The sequence below is a fragment of the Vulpes vulpes genome, chromosome 5 (genome assembly GCF_048418805.1).
Source record: "Vulpes vulpes isolate BD-2025 chromosome 5, VulVul3, whole genome shotgun sequence".
NCBI classification, from domain to species: Eukaryota; Metazoa; Chordata; class Mammalia; order Carnivora; family Canidae; genus Vulpes; species Vulpes vulpes.
Genome location: NC_132784.1, coordinates 118,286,743 through 118,298,987, shown reverse-complemented (window position 1 = coordinate 118,298,987; position 12,245 = coordinate 118,286,743). Strand labels below are relative to the sequence as shown.

General features: G+C 33.5%; 1 protein-coding gene across 9 annotated transcripts in view; it reads right to left on the bottom strand.

Moving 5' to 3' along the window:
* PCLO (piccolo presynaptic cytomatrix protein) overlaps positions 1–12,245 on the bottom strand; it is a 383,872-nt gene that overhangs the window by 93,147 nt on the left and 278,480 nt on the right. For all 9 annotated transcript variants that reach the window (XM_072759800.1, XM_072759802.1, XM_072759803.1 and 6 more), the window contains 2 exons: positions 622–730; positions 11–78 (listed from right to left, as the gene is read on the bottom strand). In XM_072759800.1, the coding sequence (XP_072615901.1) occupies positions 11–78; positions 622–730 (177 nt within the window). Of the gene's footprint in view, positions 1–10; positions 79–621; positions 731–12,245 lie in introns of those variants that run through there.

Here is a 12,245-nt window from a genome sequence, read left to right as displayed (position 1 = left end):
TTTCACCTACCAGCTCTTGGTGGCTCATGAAGTTCCAGCTGCTGGGGATTTTCAGAGTCGGACAGCATATTGAGATCCCTAAAAATTAAAACAAAGAAATTAAGAAAGAAATTGAGGAAACAGGAGACAAAAGGCCCTTTTTTCCAACTACCCTGATTTGTTTTTTCAGTAGGTAAATGAGAAGTGGTTAATGATATAAAGCCATTTCCAAGCATGCTCACCCTCCTAACCAAATATATATTTGCAATGCTTTTAAAAGTCAGCTGATAAAAATGATTTTTTTAAGGTGAAATCTTTATTGATTAAATGTAAGTTCACTTTGAAATACTACACACATACACAAAATCTAAATAGGTTTAGGCTTTCATTTAAATGAAGCATGTTTCAATAAAAGCATGAAAGGGGGAGAACTACTGACATGATCAGACACAAAATTAGCTGAATTCTTTCTATGCTTTAGACTTTGATTCTGAACACAAGAAATCTATAAAACTTGTATTCACTTTATTTTCTAATTACTGAAAATCTTGCTGGCTGGCAAAGGTTCCACCTTAACAATTTTAAATTAAAAGAGCCATGAATAGCCAAAAAATGGAAACAAAAAGATGGGGAAAAACTCACAGTCTTACACATATTTCTGCTTCCCCACTTTGCTGACTAATGATACTCTGCACTTCTTCATACGTTTTAGAAGTTAAAGGAATTCCATTCCATTCCAATACTTGCATCCCTAAAAAAACAAATTCAAGTATAAAATAAAAAATATGTTGTATTTCTAGTCTGAGTCTATAGGGCATAGAAAACATTTAAAAACCAACTCAGCACACCATTTCAGAGAACACCAGTTCAAAGTTCTCCGGAATGTTAATACCATAACCACATGTAGTTCAATTTCATCACTTACCTGAACACATCAAATATGTCTAAGACAACGTGCAGAATATTACTTTTGAAAATCTATTAAATATTACCAAACACATGCATTTTGTTCACACTGCTTTAATAAAGAAAACATTATTAAACATATATTGCTTAGGCCAATTTTGTAGAAGAAAAAAAAATACAAGCACCAATATAATTTTTCCTTGGGAAACAAGCATCTAGAAGAGTATAGACTTTCATAATCCATCATGGAATGGGAGAAGTAGAAAAAAGTCTTAGTAGTTTGGATTTAAGACATTGGTATTGCTTCAACTTTGCTCAGATAAAACAGATTTCCATGTGGTACTTTTTTCCTCTTTCTTCACTGTATGCAAGACATTCCTGAGTAGAGTCAGCATGTGTGTTACAGAAAGGGCAGCTTCATGGGGGGGTGGCCTGTGCGGTAGTACAAGACCCTGTGCTCAGAAGGGCCCATGCTTGGTTTAATGCTTCACTGGTGCAATTTTGAAATTCTTAATAATGTTTCAACAAAGAACTCTACATCATCTTTTTGTGCTGGATCACATCAACTATGTTGCTGGACTAATTAAAGGGCATTTCATGTTTTCTCTTTATCTAGAAAGATAATTTTCACCTCAAAAAAATAGTAACAACATTTCAACATTTTAAATTTTGCTTCTTTGGTCCATTTTATATGAGCTGTCAAATAACTCAGGAGTACATATTTGGCATGAATCACCTCTTCCTAATATGTAGCTATGTGAAATGGATATAAATTGGATGAAACTATCCAAAGTAATAGTGCTCAAATATTTGTGAGTGCTGTCAGCTTTACCTAAGACAGTATCTGCATGCCATAACTAGGCTATGATTTAATTAAAAGGAAATACTTGTGGAACAATTAGGATTTCAATGAGCTTCACAGATGCCTATGTGAAATTCCCTATTGCTCACCATTGGTTTCAGTGGAAAACTCTAAATATGGCCTAATTGAATCTTTAAAAGTTTTAATGATTTTGATTTACACTGGAAAGCATTATTACCAGTTACAAACAAGGGAAATACTTTTACTAGAGTGAAATGGCAAAAGAAGTCCATAAAAATGTCCACAATAACACACACAGAAATGGCTTTTCTAGAACTTACTCCAACAAAATGTTATCTTCAGATGGGCCTTAGGTTTAATTCAACAATCCCAGGCTGTTGTACATATAAAATGAGAAAATTACATAAGAGACAACAGTGACACCACTAAAGAAAAGTTTACCACTACAAAAGGAAAATCATGCTGAAAAACACACTTTAAAAAAAATCAAGATAAAGAGTATATTTATATACAGATGATTTTGAATTGAAACAATTAGTGTTATAATTGCATTGTCACTTTTCGGCAAGAGCATATTCTATGAAAAGAAATAGTTGCATAATCTTCATGCTTCTTCTCTTGGATTAGCTAATTTTTCACCTCTCAAAATAAAGGGGCAAATTTCCAAAACATAATCACCCAACGAAATTTAAAAATGCTTCTGGTATTACAAAGGGAAAGTTATTTAGAATCAGTGATAAATTTCTGGAAAAAAACAAAAACAAAACCAACCCAGCAACAGATAACTAGAATCTTGCCTAGAAACACACCTGCGGTCATAAACTACACAATCTGTTCTGTTCCACGATACACAGGCTAAACTTCTTTTGTCTTCATTCAGTTTCCCACCAGAGTTCATGCAGGACAGTGGTTCAAAAGATTTTGCTAGTACTTTTGTCCTTTTATTCTTGGTTCCATTGGTGAGGATCAGATGCCATAGGGTATGTGATGACTTGTACATTGTCCTTTAATAACAAGTTTCTTAAGCATCACCTCTCCTAATCTCTAAAAATCCTACAAGAGCCATACTAAAATAACCACGTGAATATAACCAATTATTCCTTCTTAATTCATAACAAGGTTTTAATCGTTATGAGAATTAAGTGTGATATGATTTCAAATATAACATTCTTGAAAAATGTTAACTGCAAAATCCTATAAACAATTTTAAAATGCTTGTGAAAATTTGTGGAACATGATCATGCCACACTGAGGTTCACTAAAGTAATATTTTATCATTTAATTGACTTGAATGGAAGCAGAGGAGAGATAACTTTGTACTCTGACTTTTTTTTAGAAATAATTCCTGGAGGATAGTGTATACATAGAGGGTTATATCTATTATTTAGCATTATGAGCAAACATTTACGTTAATAAACTGCTCAACTTTGAGAGTCAACAGATGATATTTCAATTATATCCCTAGAAAGTACCTATACTAATAGCTTTTAATAGGACAACTAAGGTCATCTGAATTTTTATCGAATGTTCAACAGCCGATGACAGGATTTGCTGCTCAGAATCTTATATTTAACATGTTATTAAAAGACAAAAAAGACAATAATCAGGTAACGTTTGAACTAAAAAAAAATCAACATAAAACATTATCGACTATGTGTTTTTATAACTTCTGGGATTTCTTAACTTTATGTGCCCCTAAAACTAGTGAATGGTATTCTTTATAATGCACGATATCAGGTATGTTATTTGTCTATAATTAATATTTACCATTACATCACAAACATCTTATGGATTAAAATTACTGAGTGAACAGTTGAAATCGTATATGTATATCCAAATATATATCACACAAAAGCTCATGGCTTTTTAAAAAATTCCATAACTATTTTTTCAGAACCTAGTAAGTGGCAGGCACTACATAATTAGTCCCTCACATGGTGATCACCACCTGGCGTCTAATACTGTACATTATCATAAAAATTAATAAAAAATGATACTCCATGAGCAAAAAAACAGAAACATCTTGGCAGTTAGTAAAATTAAGCTGATTAACAGAGAAAGAATTTTAAAAGTTTTATAAGTCTATTAAAAAAGGCCCAGACTCATTAGTGATGAGAAAGTATACATTAAGGCAATAATGACATACTACTTAGCTCTCATCATATTGCAAAAAGTTTAAAAGCCAGAAAATACCATGTGCTGACCAGGATATATAATCAGAAGACTCTTACTACAAAGGAAATTACACTTGTTGGATGGCTGTTCAGCTTTACTCTCACTCTGTGATGTGAGAATACTATGACTGTGTCATGTGAAAATAAAACAACTGCGTGTTTACAATCTATAAATATGTGATTATTTAAATGGGAATGCAGGTTGGTGCACCCCTCTAGGGGGCAATGTGGGAGAGCATGATTAAATTAAATACGTATACACTCTATGACCCAGAAATCTTGAGAGTCTATTTGAGGTAGGAGGCAGTATCAGGAGAAATGGGACAATGAGAGTGTAGTAATTGCTCAAGACAGAAATACCTGGCAGAGAGTGCAGGAAAAAAGACCATAACTGGGCATTAAAACCAAAAGGAGGATCCACCTTAAAACTATTTTCCAAGTAAGAACAAGTGAGAAACAGGATCTGTCTATAGGACAATGACATTTTATGTACATTAAAGTGCTACTTGTACCAAATAACATTATATATTTTTCCAAAAAACCCCAGAAATTTCATAAATTATAATAGTTGCTCATGAACAGAAGAAGGAAGTGGGAAAAGAAAATGAGATAAAAAAAGAAAATGAGATAAAGGAAAATGAATGAGTTAGTAAATGAACAACCAACACACACAAAAACCACAGACGCTCACACACACACACACACACACACACACACACACACACACGAAGGAAACTTACATGAGCCAATGAAGCTGGCGGGCTATGGTATGAGAACCTAATGCCACTGGGATAACAGAACAGAACAAAACAAAACCCAAACTTAGTTAAAAAATAGATACATATATAATAAATCAATCAAAATGTATTGTTTTGTACTTTTTCCCCACTGTTATTATGAACCATGACTATAGATTAATTTCCTAAATCTGGACATTTGCTCTCAAAAGTCCTTTATAAATTAGCAGCAGCAGCAGGAAAAACTCAGCACCTGTAATGGTCATTTGCCTTGGCTTTCTTAATCGTGAACAAACCCTGCAAGTGAGTTTCGGGGATGCAATATATTGTCCACATCAGTTATAGTAATTAGCATAACTAATGGAATGTTAATGTAAGAGAAACACATATAGATGGGTTTTATTGTTTATAAAGTTAATTTTCAATATTTTACGACTTTAACCAATTTATACATTAACATGAAATGACGGAAAGAAATGGTGGAAGAAGGGAAAAATCAGGAAGGGGAAAAAAGAATGGTATCTTCAGTAAAGGGAAAAAATAGTATCTGAATAGCATCCTGCTTATTTACAGGATAAAAGAGATTCCCTCAATCATGACAAGATACTAAAAACCCAGATGTATGTATCTGAAATGTATTTTAAGATATTAAAAGCCCACAGAAAACTCACCTAGAAGAATAAAAATCTTAAGGTTGGAAAGTATCTTCTTGAAGAGCTAATCTCATAATATTATTGCCACTTTTGCCACTGTCATGATGATTTCTATTATTTTTACTCTTGGAATACATAGTTTGATCAAAACTTAAAACAGAGCCTCAGTAAATAAAATATACGAACCTGGAACGACTTTCACTGAAGCAGTCTCTGCCTGCTCCCCCCTCCTCACTCTTCAGTTCCCACTGTAGGCCTCTCCCACGCACTCTCAGGAACCCTGTTTCCCAATCTACTGAAATGAGTTGAGTTTAAAATGGCCTCAGAGGGCACACGATATAAGGAGCACAGGGTGTTATTTACAACTGATGAATCAGGGAACTGTACCCCTGAAACATTAATACATTAAATGTTATACATTAAATGTTAACAAATGGAATTTAAATAAAATAGAATTTAAAAATAAAAATAAAATGACTTCACAACTTAATAGGTCATCAGAACAACTTCCATTAACTACGACAAGGTCGCTAAAGATACCCTGAAAGGAAGGTAATCTGAATTCCATTTTATTGAGAATGTAGTCTGACTTGCTATAAAGGGCTATAAAAATGTTGCTTTTTAAAAAAACCAATAGTCTAATAATACTTTCAAATGCAACAAAGTGTGTGCGTGTGTCTGATATTTAGCATTCAAAAATTTAAATCTGCCTATCTTTTAATAAGGAGCATATGCACTATTTTCAGAAAGATAAATACTTTATCAGAGATGTGTTTTATGAACCAGTGTACTGCTGACTGTTGATACTTTCTCTTCTCCATAATCATATTGTGTTCACATTTACCTTAGGTATTTACTAGCTGTTGTAACTTTCAGCAAACTGGATAATTTGCTATCCTTGGCTTCCTCAAGGGGGATTATATTGCTAGATCACTATTTCAGTTTATTTCTACTCTACAAGAGGGAGAATACTATGGCACAATGAAAGAACAAATTCTTATTTGCAATTTATGAAAATGTAATTTTTGAGCTGGAGCTTTATATGAAAATTTGAATACTTTAGATTCTAAAATTTCTACAATTTTTTACATGATTTTTCCTCATCGACAAATTTTCCTTACATTTATACGAGGACTTCCAAGTACAGGAATCATGTCATCTAATTTTTCTCTTCTGCACTCCCCACATTTTCTCTATGGTCATGGTTAGGCTCTTTGGACTGGTGTTGGCTCCCAGGGCCCCCCCATGCCATCATCATATCTAGTTAATCTTCTCTGAGCATTGCCACGTTTATTTCTGGATTGGTTAACTCAGAGGTTGGAACATTCAATCTGTATTCTGAATCTAAATTTGATTTAAACTTACATGCCAGGCCTGCCTAGGTAGCTCAGTCAGTTAAGCAACTGACTCTTAGTTTCAGCACAGGTTACGTTCTCATGGTGGTGAAATCAAGCCCACATCAGGCTCCATGCTCAGCATGAAGTCGCCTAGGATTCTCTCCCTCTCCTTCATTCCCCCTCCCCCCTCTCTCTTTCTAAAATGATGAAAAAAATTTTTTATTTATAAGCCAAAGTACTAATGCCATTCAAACTAAAAGCTATTTTCAAACTAAAATATCAGAATTTTAACTCTATTAAACTATACATTTAAAAAATATGATATATCACAATATCCTCTCTTCACAATATAAAGATAATAGAATTAAACTCATTAGAATATTTAACATAAATTTTATAAATATACATTATTCCAAATTTCAGTAGTATTAAACATATATATAATCTCATATATATATATATATATAAGAATTCAGGTAACTTTCTATGTTTTTGCTTTAAGCTACTGTATTTTTATACAATATAAATTGCATAAATAAATAACAATTTGTTTATAAATGAACCAGATTGTTAAGCAAATGTATATGCCATGATAATAATAATGAGAGTTCTTTGAGTAATTTTATATAGCTTGTTTAGGTGTATAACACAGGGCTTGAATTCACAACCCAGAGATCAAGAGCAAAGCTGAGATCGAGTCAGACGCTTAACCAACTGAGTCACCTAAGCACCCAATTTTTTGGTAGCTCATAATTAAAGAAGTTAAATCCTGTCTGTATTTAAAACTGCCATTAATTTGGGGTGTGGTCTTGAGCAATTCACTTTCCATGTTTCTCTTTTCATTCACACTTTTAATGAAGAACAAGCAATTAAAATAAGCAAAGTATGTCATGCATATATAAATTTTCAAATGCAATTAATTTACAAAATAAAAATTTTCACAACATCATAAATAGAAAAAAACATCTAAGAAACTGTAGTTGAACTATCTAGGCTTACCCACTCTTTTTTTCTAGGTTGAATACACTGAAATATTTAGAATCAATGACTTCTACACTCACAGATCTAAAATAGATTTAGTTCCAATCATAAAAAACATAATTACAAAGAAAATACATTATCACATATTTTGCAATATTAACGGTCAATAATAAAAAGGCCATTAAAAAACATATAAATAAAATGTGTTGCAAAAGCAAGTCACAACTATTTTATAGACTCATGTTATAAAGTAAGGAAGATCCTTGCACATGCCCTAGTTTTCTTTTCTTATAGAATACACTAGAAAGATGAAACATGAGGTGACATGATTTCTAATATCACAGAGTTAGTTAATGGTAGCGCAGAATTATGAACTCTACCTATCCCTCAGGCCAATGCTAGTGACGTAGGAATGAGTCAGGGGCAGATGGAGCTAGGTAGGGAAAGAGAAGGGAAAGGCCAAGAGTCAGGCTCCCAGGAATCAGTGGGCTCCCATAAACCCAGAAAGGTGCCAGAGTCAGGTTCCTACCCATCCCAAGAAAAGAGAGATAGGACAGTAAAAACAGAAAAATAAACCTGTCTCCCTAGCTCCAAAAATGTTAGGGAATATCCTCCTTTAGTGGCTACTAAGTAATCACAGAAATTCACCAGACCACAAAGAAATAGGTCATCAAGGTGTTATCAATAGCCCCTGCTCAAGCCAAGACCACACAAGAATCTCAAGGCCAGGGCCACCTAACTAGGCTCACAAAAATCCCAGATGCAGAGAAATGTTATGGAGGAGTATTAACCAGAGAGAAGGGAACACCTTGTTTGTGCTCATGCTATTTATAAGAACACCATGCATGTTCTAAATATAGACATGATATTTACAAATCCACCCTAATATTGACAAAAAATTTACCAGTTCCCTGGTCAGTTTCCTATAAAAGAGAGACCATAAAAGCTCTCAGGGGTAAGTAACCCTGTCAGGATCTCTCACATTTTGAGAGCTTTCTCTGTATCTCTGCTTAATAAACTTCTCTTTGCTCACTCTTGTCCTGAGATTCATTCTTCCACTCTGTGAGAGGAGAACCAAGCTCTCCAGTATCACTAGTACCAGCAAATAGAAAATTGAAAATTTCATTCCATTTATACCAACTAAACCTACCTCATAGCCCACCTAAATATAAATGGTGCTCAAACACGCAAAACCTAGCACGAAAAACACATACATTATTTATAATGCCATTTTAATTATAATAAAAAGACAATCTAAAAATTGTATTTTCTTTGTGACAATTTTATTTGAAGACTTGGCACATGTGAAAAATAACACTGTTGAACAAACAAAGTTTTGGTGGAATACACCATTTCTGGTGGATAAACAATGTCATTTAGGAATGAAAAAAAGGCTAATTGACTTTCTCCTCTCTGTTCTCCACTCCAGTCCCAGAAAATAAGCAAATATCACACTTACACAGGCACACTGATGGGAGATCATGCTGAACACTGCCGTAGGAGGAAAGTAATATAGGAAGGATTACCCAATGTCACTAATTACCAGGGAAATTAAAATAATAATCACACGTGTTAGAGTGGCCATTAAAAAAAAAAAAAAGACAGTAAATGTTGGTAAAGAGGTAGAGAAATTAGAATCCTTGTACTCTGTCGGTTGGAATGCAAAATGTTGCCATTATGAAAAACAGTATGATATTTTCTAAAAATTAAAAACAGAATTACCCAATCTAGCGATCCTGTTTCCAGGTACTTATCCAAAATAATTGAAACCAGGATCTCAAAGAGATAGTAGCACTCCATGCTCATTATAGTTATCTATCCAATAATCAAAATATTGAGATAACCTAAGTATCTATTGACAGATAAATGGATAAAGAAAAAATGGTTTATACATACAGTAGAATGCTGTTCAGCCTTTAAAAAGGAAGAAATCCTATGGGGTATTGCAAATTCATGCTCTTTAAATAGAGTCAAGGTAAAGAGGGGAATATAATTAGCTGTGATTTGTGGTTCAATTTGAAGATTATCATGATAGGATTGTGTTTCTAATCACCACAACCTCTAAAATAAACTAGAATCACAGTCTACATTTCCTGGAAGGATTGGTATAGATGCTAAAGTCACTCTACAGCTACAGTTTATGATGTTTAGAATTAGATGTATTATTTGAAACAGATTAAAACAATGTGGCTGAGTAAGACAGGAAAATAGTATGTAAAACTTTAATGATTCTGGGAAAATAATATAACATGTGGATCTATCCAATGATAGGTGTGTGATGTCATCACGTCATTTGAAGTAGATTGAAGTTCATAAATTCAAAACTTTTTTTAAATTCCCCAATTCATTTTGTTAAAGCACCTAGAGTGAATCTTTTCTTTTTCTTTTTCTTTTCTTTTCTTTTCTTTTCTTTCTTTTCTTTTCTTTTCTTTTCTTTTTTCTTTTCTTTTCTTTTCTTTTCTTTTCTTTTCTTTCTTTTCTTTTCTTTTCTTTTCTTTTCTTTTCTTTTCGAGATTTTATTTATTTATTTATGACAGACAGAGAGAAAGAGAGAGGCAGAGACACAGGCAGAGGGAGAAGCAGGCTCCATGCAGGGAGCCTGACGTGGGACTCGATCCCAGGTCTCCAGGATCACACCCCAGGCTGAAGGCAGCGCTAAACCACTAGGCCACCGGGGCTCCCTCTTTTTTTAAAAAAATATTTTATTTATTTATTCATGACAGAGAGAGGGACAGAGACATAGGCAGAGGGAGAAGCAGGCTCCTCTAGGCAGCCTGATGTGGGACTGGATCCTGTGACCCGGGAACCACACCCTGAGGTGAAGGCAGACACTCAACCAGGCGTCCCCTAGAGTGAATGTTTTCAAATGACTTTCTAATTCAGTGGTATTACCAGGTTAATACCATCAAATAGAGTGTAACACACTAAACCAAAATGCACTCATGAATGTCAACATACAGTGCTAATCGTATGCACAGAGGAAGGCAGCCTACATGATGCAACTGTGCGTGAGAAACACTTGCCTTAACTGTTGCCTCTGCTGCTTTAAGTATCTCTAGTGAACCATTACGGATTTTGAGTTTAATTATGTTCTTAACCTTTTTAAATATTCTTATATTCTGCATTGTTCTTTTTTTAATGTTATTTAAATGTATCCCACTACTCAGACAACAGATTTCAACCTAAAATATCATCACTTTATCCTAGGAAAGGAGTGTTCTAATAAATACAGGAATATCTGAATCAGTGGCAATGTTACCAACATCATCATCTCTACTGAGAATTAACATATATAGGGACAATATAAATTCCTTTTGGAATATTGGTTGACAGAATGCACAGAATTTTGACTACTGAATTGTAACTTTAAGTCATGTGTAAAATCAGATAAAAAGGAAATTATATTTCTGAAAAGGAAAATTCTAAAAAGAAATCTTCCGAACAAAATCTAAAAGCAAAAGGTAAATGCAAATACACTTGGTCTATCCTATAAGGAAACAAAATGTTTCTTTTGACCAAGAAGCTAGTTTTTATCCTGACCTAAGTACTCATCAGTAGAAATAGTACAACGTGTTACAATATTACAAGAATGTTTTGCTTATTTTTGAACCAAAGATAGTATATCATTGTTATGAATGGTATAATCAAAATTAAAATGGTGAACTTTTAATGTATAAATTCTTTCATCATTTGAGGAGCTAAAGAATCTAAGTAAAATAAAGAAGACATTCCAAACAATAAAAGAAAAATCAATAACCATTTTACTAACCTGAGAGAATCTTAAAGAAATAAAATGAATTAGGTGTTAAGTTGCTTCAAGAAAGTACTAATATTCTATATTTTACATATCAAACTAGCAAATAATTTACATCGGGTTGATAGATGTTCAATAAATAACAAATATAATTTGACGGCAGAATTTCATTTCAGCAGTTCTAAATCACTTTTAATATGTAAAATGAAATTAATATATGTATATAATATGCAACATATTACAATAGCTGATTTTTTCCATTGAGAAACAAGAATTGCCTAAGAAGACATTTAAAAAATATATTTTATTTGATTTATTTGAGAGCGAGCAGGCTCAGGCACACAGGCACTGCAGGCAGGGAGGGAGGCAGACAGGGGTGGAAGGTGGGGGCTGAGGAAGGATCCTCAGCTGACTTCCCAGTGGCTGGATCACATACCCAGGGGTCATGACCTGAGCCAAGCTTCAGGACAGACGACCAGGCACCCCAGAAGACAACAGTTTAACATCAATAACAACCAACTGATGTAAAACAAAACTCAACTGTTTTCCCTCCAGCTCTCTAAAATTCATGTAGAGAAAATATTTTTCCTAATTCATAAGCAAACATGGTTACAACCATAAAAAACTAATGATAATATATTAGAATTATAAAAGCTTTCATACATATACCAGCTAATTATAAGAAGTCTTTTTGAATAAAATAAGTAAAATTAGACCCATTTCATTTGTGTTAATAGCATCAATATGGGACTTTTTTCTTCTTTTTGTTTAACAAAATTATTTTGCCTACTTTTTCTCATTTTCTCTTCATGGCATTCCAGTAAAATAGGTAGGGTAAGTGTAACTTATCCCTACTTTTACAGATGAGAAAGTTCAGCTTTAGAAATTATATTTAGTAGTA